The 13,472-nt window shown below is 44.6% G+C and overlaps 1 protein-coding gene across 1 annotated transcript in view; it reads left to right on the top strand.

Annotated features, from left to right (window-relative positions):
• DNAH8 (dynein axonemal heavy chain 8) overlaps positions 1–13,472 on the top strand; it is a 1,853,457-nt gene that overhangs the window by 481,803 nt on the left and 1,358,182 nt on the right. Inside the window, exons 15-16 of the mRNA XM_063918852.1 lie at positions 1,837–1,936; positions 7,897–8,016. Coding sequence (XP_063774922.1) covers positions 1,837–1,936; positions 7,897–8,016 — 220 coding nt within the window. The remainder of the gene's footprint in view (positions 1–1,836; positions 1,937–7,896; positions 8,017–13,472) is intronic.

Genomic DNA, 13,472 nt, shown 5'->3' with positions numbered 1-13,472 from the left:
TACATTTTGAGCAACAGCCCAATATGATGTGTTTCATTAACCACTTAACTGGAGATTTTTTTTTCCAAAAACCGCTCCGAAAATTAAATTTTTTTATTAGTGAATTAGGTGAAGAACATGTATTTAAACTTATCCACAACAATTGTATTAGAAAAAAATATTTGTAAACTAAAATCCCCCCCCCCCCCCCCGTTCTTCAAGTATCGGAACATCTGCCCCCCAAATATCGGAATATCGTATCAATAAACATCGCGATTGATGCCAGTAAGATGGGGTGAGGGGAGGTGGGGTGGCTCTGGTCTGCCCGATCACTGCTGACCACAGTGAGCGGGAAAGGGGGAGTGCAGAGCTGCAGGAGTGTTTTTTTTTCCTGATGCCAGCAGGAGGGGGTGACGCTGGGCTGCCTGCCCAATCATTGCTGGCTGCAGTGATTGGGACAGAGAGGAAGTGGGAGGGAGGGCAGAGTGGTGTTGCTTAGTTTCCTTGATGCCTGATAACTGCACACAGTGATCTGGACAGAGAAAAGGAGGGAGAGTTTTAGCCTTGGCTTCTTTGCAGCCACTGGTTTGGAGGGGGTGGGATGGTACAGGGCTGCCCAATCACTATAGCCAGCAGTAGTCGGGATACTCTGGGAACAGAGCCGCAGTGAGTGCTGGAGGGCTGGCAGGTCCCTCTGAGTTGGTGTTTCTGACTGATCAGATGCGACCATGTCAGGGAAAGCCCAGTCTGATGTGGTTATAACTGATGCGATCATGCCGGGGTTGTGGTTAAAACAACAGCACAGATAATAACAGATTACTACAATTATCCATTATTACTGTAGAAAATAATTTAATATGTGCTACATCTATATTAGCTGCTATTATAGGCAAATAATAATCTAATAGTATTAGGGGAATAATCAATTAGCCACTGTAATTTACATGAAGCAAGCGGAAAAAAATACCTGATAACCACCCCTATCAGCCCTGTTTTTTTTGTGAAAACACATAGGTCCGAGAAATTATCCCGGTTCCTATGTGTTTTCGCCAAAAATAGAACATTTTTCAGGGCAAAATAAAAAATGGGATGTACAGGTTGAGTATCCCATATCTAGATATTCCGAAATATGGAACTTTTTGAGTGAGAGTGAAATAGTGAAACCTTTGTTTTCTGATGGCTCAATGTACACAAACTTTGTTTAATACACAAAGTTATTAAAAATATTGTATTAAATGACCTTCAGGCTGTGTGTATAAGGTGTGTTTGAAACATAAATGCATTCTGTGCTCAGACTTAGGTCCCATCGCCATGATATCTCATTATGGTATGCAATTATTCCAAAATACGGAAAAATCCGATATCCAAAATTCTTCTGGTACTAAGCATTTTGGATAAGGGATGCTCAACCTGTAATTGAATTGACCAGAAAAAAAAAATCTGAAAAATGTTCAAAACATTTTGGGACTGATTGAATTTCCCCCTTAGTGTGCAGGGTAGATTCCCCAGTGAATCTTTTCACCATACAGGCTGCTTCGTTATATTTTAAAAAGTAAATATCACAGACAACTATTTTATTTCTATCTCTAATTACCTTCCCATCCTGCCTGCACTGGATCACATACAGTGTTGTGTGATCCTGCAATTTGTTTCTGCAGAAATGTGTGATAATTTTCTCTAATTCCCCTACTCCCTAATTACATGAGCTCCCAATAGTCGTCTTCCTGACCACAATCCCACCTCTCCTTTCTCCCAGCCTACTTTGGGAACATATTGTAGGTATGCTATATATATATGCATATATGTAGGTATGTCTCGTACACTGAAATAGAATCTGTCTTTTACTAATTATTCAAGGTTTGAGGATTTAAACATTCCATGTCTACAATCTGAGATCTCAAATACCATTGTGCTGATTCTTCATCATTGCATGGAAGTGCTTGAAACAACTAAAAAGGTCAGTAATGGCAATTACATATTTGCTGATCTTACCTGTACAAATGTTTATCTAATGCATAATGAGTATGTAAGATATCTCTTTGTTAGTGCATTCTGTTCATATAAGAGTCAGATTATACTGTGCGAAGGGTGTGCAATAAATTTAAGCATATGCATTATATTTACAAACAAAGTGAACATTAAAGTTATAGCTATACCTATCCGAAGCAGATATGTCTTCTACATGCTGGATGAAGGTCTCGACTGCAGTTTACGGTGACTCAATATGAATCCCACGCATCTTGCGCTTGATTTTTGGGAAGAATTGGGGGCCAGGGCTGTACTATATTGAGGATGACGAAGCTCCTGGATGTGTTCATGGGACAGAAAGTCAACCACTTTCCTTGACTTGTGGGCAGATGCATTGTCATGATGGAGAAGGACACCATGCATGCAGGTACTTGGACAACACCTGGAAATGGGATCCAGCACTTGCATTGCATGCATTGGTTGGCGTACCAGTCCCCAGTGACGGTGCACTGCTGCATGAGTGCTACATGACCAGCATTGGCCACAAAAACAGCCACCATCTGTTTGGCCATGCTTTTCTTACGTCAGAACTTCTGTGGCGGTGCACCTCCAAATGGGGTCCACTAGTCTGACTGTTGTTTGGCCTGGGGATCGAAACTGTACATCCAGGATTCATCATTACTGATGATATCCCTGACAGAGTTTGAGCAACCGCCATCACACTTGGCTAGCATGTTGCGGTTCAAGTCATCCGAGCCTCCTTCTGCTCTTTTTGTGGAGTATCAAGCAAATGGATCCCAATGAGATGCCTATCCCCTTCTCTAACTAGACCACAGTCACCCTAGCGTTCACCTCCACTATGGCCCGCATGGCAGCAAAGTTATTCTTGGTTATGGCACCCACAGGTTGACCTCATCGCTTGTCTTCCAGGGACCCTTTCCCCACCGAAAATTTGAAATCCACTCAAACATAGTGACTCGGGACAATGCTTCTTCCCCAAAAGCAGCATGCAGTTTGTCTTTACTCTCTTGCTGTCACAGACCACTCTTGTAGTTGTAGTAGAACATGGCTCTCACCTCTGTTGAGCTCCATAACAAGTTCATGAAGAAAGTGAACATACTGTCCTACAGTTTTGTGCTTTGACATTTCTCAAGAACTTTAGTGAAACAGATTACAGTGTACAACCAGACAGTCAGATTGTGTCTACTCTACCTATGTACTGCACATCCGAAAACTCATTGCACACCTCTCGCATATACAGATGGGTCCACATTTATCTTGACCTTTAATAGGATTAACTGAGACTGGCCAGTCGGACTTAATCCCCTGCTGTAATGACTTAATCCCCTGCTGTATCGTTCTCTGTATTGTATTGCAGTTGAGAACAATAGATGAAGGGTATATGCTAATAAGTCATGTTGTGCCTAGGTGCAGAAAACTAGTCAAGATAACCGTGGACCCATCTGTACTACATGTACTTTGGGCTATTAAGAGATTACATCTCAAAGGTATAACCATGTTTCAAAAGACTACAGTATACTTTATGGGCTTGATTCAGAGATGGACGGTGCAGGAGGTGTCGTGTTAATAGACGTCTTCTGCAAGCTTGCGTGATCTGCTGCTGTGTCCAGAGAAGCAACATTGTATCACTCTGCGTGAACATCAGCCATCTGAGAGACCCCCAGGTCTCTCCATTTCTGACAGCAGTTGCAACACCTTATATGAAAATGCCGCCTCCGGACAGCATTACCCTGTAGTAGCCTACGGGCTACTAATTTGCAGATTTGTAGAGATGAGTCTCCTGCTCCCTCTCTTGCTTACAAAATTGCATATAATTACAGTATGTGTATTTATAGTGATTCATATGCAAGGTGTATGTGTCTTTGGTCATTTTTAAATGTTGAAGTCTGGTTCCTGTAAATTGCAGATTACATTATCATGTAGATTTTTTTATGTATGTGTATATGATATTTATGGCTACAACCATAAACTCATGATCTAGAAGCTAATTGACCGTGTTTAAGAATGAAAGAGTTGTTTCAATGCTTGTTTGCTTGGCTTAAGTCTTATTTTATCTTACATCCATTGGAGGACACTTTAACAATGGACTATAGAGGTGATTGATGGAGTTCAGGCATGTAAAAAAAAATAAAAAAAAAATACTAAGCTATCCCCCACTATATTCCCACAGCGGGAAGAACTCCCTTTTTTTTATTTAAAGTAGCCTGGAAGGGAGGAGCTTTTTACTGCTGCACATGTCAGCTTTTTTTGCAATTATATGTATATTTATTGTCATTTATTTAATTCAATTATATGTTCGATCTGGGAGGGGCATCAGTACCTTCTCAGATTTGCCATAAAAAACTATTTCAATTTGCGCTTGCCTGTACTGGTCTCCACAAGACACTTGCCATAATAGTAGCCCCCTTGAGGGGCAAAAGGAGTTATGTTTGTTCTTTATTCACTGTAGTTGACATTTTCATCAATGCATATTCATATGCTCATCTGCAGATTCATTTCCATACAGCAGTTCATGCGTTATGAGTCTTACGGATAAGCTCCTCGATGATCAGATATGCCTTTATACAAGATGATGAGAAATCTTGGGAGGTTTCTATGGGCTGTCAGACTTATTTCAGATTGGATTGCCATGTGGGTTTTATAAGAGGTGGTTTCAATGCTCCAGGCCGTCCAGTTTGCGCAGTTCCACTTAAGTCAATTGCAGATGGAGTTGTTAGTGAATTGGAACACATCTTATCATTTCTTTTTCAGCATTTCCCCCGTCAGAAGACGAAGGACAGTCTCAGAAGAGGTTGTCTGTTTTTGATTTGAAACTGGTCAGTTGTGACCACTTATGCCAGTCTCTGTGGCTTTTCTGGGCAATGATTCATCATCATAACCTTCAAAAGCTTTGGTGGAAACATGAAACAGGATTACTGATAAACATCCCTGAAATGAAGACTGACAATAGTGTATGTATATCATCAGGGAGGAACAAAAGATTCTCCAGATGATTAAATAAGTGGGAAAGATCATTAGTTGGGTAGAACTATATGTACCTGCAATCTCCACACTGTAAATGTCAGGAGTTGAGAACTTGGAAGCAGATTTTCTATGCAGAAATGAGCTTCATCCAAGAGAATGTTCCTTCCATCCAGACATTTTCCTTCAGAATGTCAAGGTGGCTCATCTGGAAATAGATGATGGTGTCCAGGTTGAAAGTCAAGGTAAATTAATTCTGTGCAAGGGTTAGAGATGCGATTAGCATGGCTGATAGACACCAAGGGGTAAATTTACTAACGTGAGAGTATTTTTTAGAACTGGTGATGTTGCTCATATAGTAGCAACCAATCAGATTCTACTTAACATTTATCTATCTGCTTCTAGAAGATAATAGATAAAAGCTCATTGGTTGCTATGGGCAACATCCCCAGTTCTAAAAAAACTCCCACCTTAGTATATTTACACCCATGTCGGTTCTGTGGAAATTCCATCTGGTTTCTTTTTCTTCTTAACATGTCTCCTTTTGAATTTTTATAGTCTGTTGACATTAAAGGCCCATATAGACAGGCCGATGCGGGAGAGATGTGTGCTGAGCGAACCGCTCAGCACACATCTCTCCCGCCGCTCAGCACAGCGCGATCTGTGCTGAGCGTGCGGGAGGAGACGGGGGGCCGCTCACTTCACCCAGCGGGTGAAGTGAGCGACGCGCTAAATTGGCCTGCACGGCAGGCCAATCTAGCACCAGCGATAGCGATGCGCGGGGCTGCGCATCGCTATCACTGTTAGGGCTACATACGGAGCGATCTTGCTGAAAATCTAAGCAATCTAGTCAGATTGCTTAGATTATCGCTCTCTGATTACCCCCCTTAAGTTTCCTTTTTAGAAATCTTATCTTTATGCTATTTCTATGTCTAGAATTGTTTCTGATTGGGAGCTCTTGCTTGTAGATCTCCTTACATTGTTTTCCATAAAGACAGAACGGTCCTTTAAACAAAGCCCCTTGCAAATTAAGATTGTTTTGAAATTTCATGTAAGAAAAGAAATTGTTATGCAGGAGTCCTGAATTATTTTTGAAAGCAACAGTGGATATCTGTGAAACGGATACTTCCCTAGTTTTATATGATGCAAAAGGAGAGCTTGATCAGTAACTAAATAAATTGGCAAATGGATTACATCTGTAATAAAACAATTTTACATTGTTTCAGTACATCCTGCTCTGGACAATGCAAATCTCATTACACCAGGTGCTACCTGTAACAGGCTGTTACTTGATCATCTGTTCATCGTTTTACAAATTTATGTAAGTATCATTGGCCCTCATTCCGAGTTGTTCGCTCGCTAGCCGCTTTTCGCAGCAGTGCACACGCTAAGCCGCCGCCCTCTGGGAGTGAATCTTAGCTTAGCAGAATTGCGAACGAAGTATTCGCAATATTGCGAAAAGATTTTTCTTTGCAGTTTCTGAGTAGCTCGAGACTTACTCTTCCAGTGCGATCAGTTCAGTGCTTGTCGTTCCTGGTTTGACGTCACAAACACACTCAGCGTTCGCCCAGACACTCCCCCGTTTCTCCAGCCACTCCCGCGTTTTTCCCAGAAACGGCAGCGTTTTTTCACACACTACCATAAAACAGTTTCCGCCCAGAAACACCCACTTCCTGTCAATCACACTACGATCAGCAGAACGAAGAAAAAACCTCGTAATGCCGTGAGTAAAATACCAAACTTCTTAGCAAATTTACTTGGCGCAGCCGCAGTGCGAACATTGCGCATGCGCAGTTAGCGGAAAATCGCACCGATACGAAGGAAAATAACGAGCGAACAACTCGGAATGAGGGCCATAGTGTTGAGACCAAAGATTCTTCCATTAGATGAAAAGTTTTTCTTTCTGTTTTTTTTTTTAATTTTCAAGGTACACTCACTGTGTCATACAGCGAGTCTGGACAACTGGTTTCTATTTATGAGTTTAGGGCTGGCGTTGGCAGTATTGAGTTGCAGACTCTAAGGAGCTCCCCTGATTTCACCATATTATATGGTCACAAGATTATATGGTTTTAGCTTTCAGGAGCTCACAGGTTGTGACCTTCTAACTGACCCCTCATAGTGACTAGCTGGCCAGAAGTATTGTTTGAAAGCAAAATGAGATACAGAACCAGGAGACAGTGATTGGTCAAATGTAGCAATAGTTATAGGAACAAAATTCAAAACAACAAACAGGAAAAGGTCAAGATCAGATATAAAGTACAAGACACAGGAAACATGGCGCTGTAGCACAGGATGAGGCCTAGTATTCTGGCTCTGGATGGAGCACGGGGTGAGCTATATATGTATGAAAATGCAGATTTGAATTTGGCACCATTGACGCCTGATGGTAACTCAGCAATGAGTCACACGCCCGCTCCTCGGTGGAAATGCCGGCAGTCACAAAACATGGACCCTAGAGAAGAGCAGAGGCTGTAGGACTTTTGTGGCTTTGCAGGAGTCCTGAGTACAGAAGGTAAGTGTAGAATGCCTGTGTGAAGCAGATGAGTGACAGACCCTTACGGGTACAGTATGTTTTATGTGTCCCCCAGTGAATGTAAGATAAACCAGTATTTTCTTTTTTTCGATTAAATTGTTTTCTCATAGCCTATCTGGGACCCTGTACGCCCCTTCGTTCTTGAGATGGCTGTTTTTTTTTTTTATCAACATACCCTTCTTCAAGAACATTATGGTTTTTGTCCTCTCCTCCCTGTATACTTCCCTGTCTGGGGCTGTGTTAGTCATCTGGGCATATAGAGAGGTGCCAAGCTCCTCTCTAAATTCCATTATTCCAGAGTCCCCAATGGTCTACAAGAAACAGATTTAACATAAGTTCAAAAATCCTGTTATTTACCTCAACAAAAAAAATCACTAAAGTATCACATTGTTCTATTTCTTGAATTGATTGTGACTGACATTTGTTTCCTTTAGCTCTACAACAGTCACAAGGAGGACCCGCCAATTGCTAGGAACATGCCGCCAATAGCAGGAAAGATCTTGTGGTCAAGGCATCTATTCAGAAAGATTTATGAGCCAGTCACTTATCTAGACGTAAGATTACATATCCTCATGCAGACAGGGGGTGGGGGTGATGGGCAGTAAGCCATAATGATAAGACAACTAAGTTGAGATATTTCTTATAAAGGGGGGTACTCACGGAGCGATATTCTAAGCAATCTGACTAGATTGCTCAGAATTTGAGCATTATCGCTCCGTGTGTACCCCCTACAGCGATAGCGATGCGCAGCCTCGAGCATCGCTATCCCTGGTGCTAGATTGGCCTGCATGCAGGCCAATCTTGCGAGTCGCTCACTTCACCCGCTGGGTGAAATGAGCATCCGTCCCCCCCCGTCTCCCTCCGCACGCTCAGCACAGATCGCGCTGTGCTGAGCGGTGGGAGAGATGTGTGCTGAGCGGTTCGCTCTGCACACATCTCTCCCGCTTCGGCCCGACTATATGGGCCTTAAGAGGAGAAATAGATTAAAGATAACTGGAGGAGACAGAGAGACCTCAAGGAGAAGGGCATCAACATACAGGACAACTTCCTATCAGGAAGCCTATTCAATAGTAACCGAGTCTCATACCACATTGTGGTTTAGAAACTAGATTTAGGTTGAGCTTTAGTAGCAGTTGGAAGGGAATCAACAAAGCTTGCCCAAATAGTGCAAAAAATATTGTATTTCTGAGAGAGGCCTTGTGCCAGCGCAATTTAAAAGCAAAGTTTATTTTAAAGAAGGTGGTAAAAGTGACACCAATAGTATAGATTGCATTTCTGTATCCCTGCAGATATTATTATCCTTTATTTATATGGCACCACAAGGGTTCCATTTGTCTAACAAAGTACATAAACAAATGAGCTAAACAAGAAAACAGCGAATTACAGTTCATGACAATAGAGGACAAATACATGGTGTATAAACATTGCTGCGGTTGTAGGTAGTATGGAGTAGATGGTAGTCTAAGTAAGAGAAGAAAAAGCACATGAGGGGAAAGTAAAGCTAGAGACAAGCTAAAAAAGAGCTAAAATAGGTTCAGCACAGGGTTGCCCCTCCATTATACAGCTGATTCCCATATCTTTATGACTCTGACCCAAATGATGCAGGTCTGAGAGCTGGTCTGATTACAAATAATAAGATTTTAAACCTACCGGTAAATCTTTTTCTCCTAGTCCGTAGAGGATGCTGGGGACTCCGTAAGGACCATGGGGATAGACGGGCTCTGCAGGAGACATGGGCACCAAAACGAACTTTAGATATGGGTGTGCACTGGCTCCTCCCTCTATGCCCCTCCTCCAGACCTCAGTTAGAGAAACTGTGCCCAGAGGAGACGGACAGTACGAGGAAAGGATTTTTGTTAATCTAAGGGCTAATCTAATCTAAGATTCATACCAGCCCACACCATCCACACCGTATAACATGGAATATACAAACCAGTTAACAGCATGAAACCAAACAGCATCAGTCCGAGACTGATTAAAACTGTAACATATCTCTTTAGTAAGCAAAAACTATATACAAGTCTTGCAGATGTAGTCTGCACTGGGACGGGCGCCCAGCATCCTCTACGGACTAGGAGAAAAAGATTTACCGGTAGGTTTAAAATCTTATTTTCTCTTACGTCCTAGAGGATGCTGGGGACTCCGTAAGGACCATGGGGATTATACCAAAGCTCCAGACCGGGCTGGAGAGTGCGGATGACTGCAGCACCGATGGAGCAAACATGAGGTCCTCATCAGCCAGGGTATCAAACTTGTAGAACTTCGCAAAGGTGTTTGAACCCGACCAAGTAGCCGCTCGGCACAGCTGTAAAGCCGAGACACCTCGGGCAGCCGCCCAAGAAGAGCCCACCTTCCTAGTGGAATGGGCCTTTACAGAATTGGGTAACGGCAATCCAGCCGTAGAATGAGCCTGCTGAATCGTGTTACAGATCCAGCGAGCAATAGTCTGCTTCGAAGCAGGAGCGCTAACCTTGTCAGCTGCATACAGGACAAACAGTGCCTCTGTTTTCCTTACCCGGGCCGTTCTGGCCACATAAATTTTCAATGCCCTGACCACATCAAGGGACTCGGAATCCTCCAAGTCCCGTGTAGCCACAGGTACCACAATAGGTTGGTTCATATGAAACGAAGAAACCACCTTGGGCAAAAATTGAGGACGAGTCCGCAACTCTGCTCTATCCACATGGAAAATCAGATAGGGGCTTTTGTGAGATAAAGCCGCCAACTCCGACACTCGCCTTGCCGATGCCAAGGCCAACAACACGACCACTTTCCAAGTGAGATATTTTAATTCCACCGTTTTAAGTTGCTCAAACCAGTGAGACTTAAGGAACCACAACACCACGTTAAGGTCCCAGTGTGCCACTGGAGGTACAAAAGGAGGCTGGATATGCTGCAGTCACTTCACAAAAGTCTGGACTTCTGGGAGAGAAGCCAACTCCTTCCGAAAGAAAATGGATAGGGCTGAAATCTGAACCTTAATTGAGCCTAATTTTAGGCCCAAATTCACTCCCGTTTGTAGTAAGTGAAGGAAACGGCCCAAATGGAATTCTTCCGGAGGAGCATTCCTGGACTCACACCAAGATACGTACTAGGATCCGGGGTTCAACCACCATACCGTCAAACGTAGCCGCGGTAAGTCTTGGAACAGACAGGGCCCCTGCTGTAACAGGTCCTCTCTGAGAGGAAGAGGCCATGGATCTTCTGTGAGCATTTCCTGCAGATCCGGATACCAGGCCTTTCGCGGCCAATCTGGAACAATGAGAATTGCCTGTACTCCTCTTCGTCTTATGATTTTCAATATCTTTGAGATGAGCGGAAGAGGAGGGAACACATAGACCGACTGAAACACCCATGGTGTCACCAGGGTGTCCACCGCCACTGCCTGAGGGTCCCTCGACCTGGCGCAATACTTCTGTAGTTTCTTGTTGAGGCGTGACGCCATCATGTCTATCTGGGGCAGTCCCCACCGACTTGCAATCTCTGTGAAGACTTCCTGATAAAGTCCCCACTCTCCTGGATGTAGATCGTGTCTGCTGAGGAAGTCTGCTTCCCAGTTGTCCACTCCCGGAATGAAGACTGCTGTCAGGGCGCTTACATGATTTTCCGGCCAGCGAAGAATCCTGGTGGCTTCCGCCATTGTCACTCTGCTCTTTGTTCCGCCTTGGCGGTTTACATGGGCCACTGCGGTGATGTTGTCTGACTGGATCAGAACCGGTAGGTCGCGAAGCAAATTTTCCGCTTGTCGAAGGGCGTTGTATATGGCCCTCAACTCCAGTACATTGATGTGAAGACAAGCCTCCTGGCTTGACCAGAGACCTTGGAAGTTTCTTCCCTGTGTGACTGCACCCCAACCTCGGAGGCTCGCGTCCGTGGTCACCAGAACCCAGTCCTGAATGCCGAACCTGCGACCCTCCAGAAGGTGAGCACTCTGCAGCCACCACAGGAGAGATACCCTGGCCCTGGGGGACAGGGTGATCATCTGATGAATCTGTAGATGTGACCCGGACCACTTGTCCAGAAAGTCCCACTGAAAAGTTCTCGCATGGAACCTGCCGAATGGAATGGCCTCGTAAGTCGCCACCATCTTTCCCAGAACTTGAGTGCAGTAGTGCACCGACACCCTCGTTGGTTTCAATAGTTCCCTGACCAAAGACATGAGTTCTTGGGCCTTTTCCATCGGAAGATAAACCCTTTTCTGGTCTGTATCCAGAATCATGCCTAAGAAGGGCAAACGAGTCGTTGGAATCAACTGTGACATCGGGATATTGAGAATCCAGCCGTGCTGTTGCAACACTCTCAGCAACTGTTCTCTCGATCTCGCTTTTATTAGGAGATCGTCCAAGTACTGACTATCTCCATTATACAGCAGCTAGGAAAACACCCCATTCTAGCGCCCGACAATATACTTTGGTATACCCATTTTTGCAGGTCTCTGACCATGGTTTGGAGTTCCTGGGCTTTTTCCATTGGGAGAAAAACCCTCTTTTGTTCCGTGTCCAGAATCATGCCTAAGAACGATAGCCGAGTCGTTGCAACCAACTGTGACTTTGGTAGATTTAGAATCCAGCCATGCTGCTGCAGCACTCTTAGGGAGAGCGACACGCTTATCAGCAACTGATCTCTCGATCTCGCTTTTATCAGGAGATCGTCCAAGTACGGGATAATTGTGACTCCCTGCCTGCGCAGGAGCACCATCATTTCCGCCATTACCTTGGTGAAAATCCTCGGGGCCGTGGAAAGCCCAAACGGCAACGTCTGAAATTGGTAATGACAATCCTGTACAGCAAACCTCAGGAACGCCTGATGAGGCGGATATATGGGGACATGAAGGTATGCATCCTTTATGTCCAGGGACACCATATAATCCCCCCCCTTCCAGGCTGGCGATGACCGCTCTGAGCGACTCCATCTTGAACTTGAACATTTTTAAGTATAGGTTTAAGGATTTTAAATTCAAAATGGGCCTGACCGATCCGTCCGGTTTCGGGACTACATACAGGGTTGAGTAATACCCCATCCCCTGCTGCAGCGGCGGGACTTTGACCACCACTTGTTGAAGACACAATTTTTGAATAGCTTTTAACACTATCTCCCTCTCTTGGGGAGAAGCCGGCAGGGCCGATTTGAAAAACCGGCGAGGAGGCACCTCTTCGAATTCCAGCTTGTAACCCTGGGAAACAATTTCTATTGCCCAGGGATCCACCTGTGATTGAACCCAGATGTGGCTGAAAAGACGAAGACGTGCCCCCACTGGGGCGGACTTCCTCAGCGGAGCCCCAGCGTCATGCGGTTGATTTGGTAGAGGCCGGGGAGGATTTCTGCTCCTGGGAACTAGTTGTGGCTGGCAGCTTTTTCCCCTTGCCCTTACCTCTGGCAAGAAAGAAGATCCCTGCACTCTCTTGGGTTTATGCGAACGAAAGGACTGCATCTGATAATGCGCGTTTTCTTAGGCTGTGAGGAAACATAAGGCAAAAAAGTTGATTTACCGTAGCCGTGAAAACTAGGTCCGTGAGACCTTCCCCAAATAATTCCTCACCCTTGTAAGGTAAAACCTCCATATGCCTCTTCGAGTCGGCATCGCCCGTTTATTGTCGGGTCCATAGGGCTCGCCTAGCCGAAATCGCCATAGCATTGGCCCTGGAACCCAGTAGGCCAATGTCTCTCTGAGCATCTCTCTTATATAGGACAGCATCTTTAATATGACCCAGGGTCAATAAAATGGTTTCCTTATCCAGCGAATCTATATCAGCAGATAAGGTATCTGTCCATGCCGCTACAGCGCTACAAACCCAAGCCGACGCTATAGCCGGTCTGAGTAAGGTACCAGTATGTGTGTAAATAGACTTCAAGGTAGTCTCCTGCCTGCGATCAGCAGGATCCTTGAGGGATGCCGTATCTTGAGATGGCAGCGCTACCTTTTTGGATAAGCGTGTCAACGCTTTGTCCACCCTTGGGGAGGATTCCCACCGTATCCTGTCCTTAGTCAGGAAAGGATACGCCATAAGAA

This window comes from Pseudophryne corroboree, chromosome 4, assembly GCF_028390025.1.
Source record: "Pseudophryne corroboree isolate aPseCor3 chromosome 4, aPseCor3.hap2, whole genome shotgun sequence".
In the NCBI taxonomy this organism is placed as follows: domain Eukaryota; kingdom Metazoa; phylum Chordata; class Amphibia; order Anura; family Myobatrachidae; genus Pseudophryne; species Pseudophryne corroboree.
Note: the sequence above shows the minus strand (reverse complement) of the source record. Positions and strands in the feature narration are given on the sequence as shown.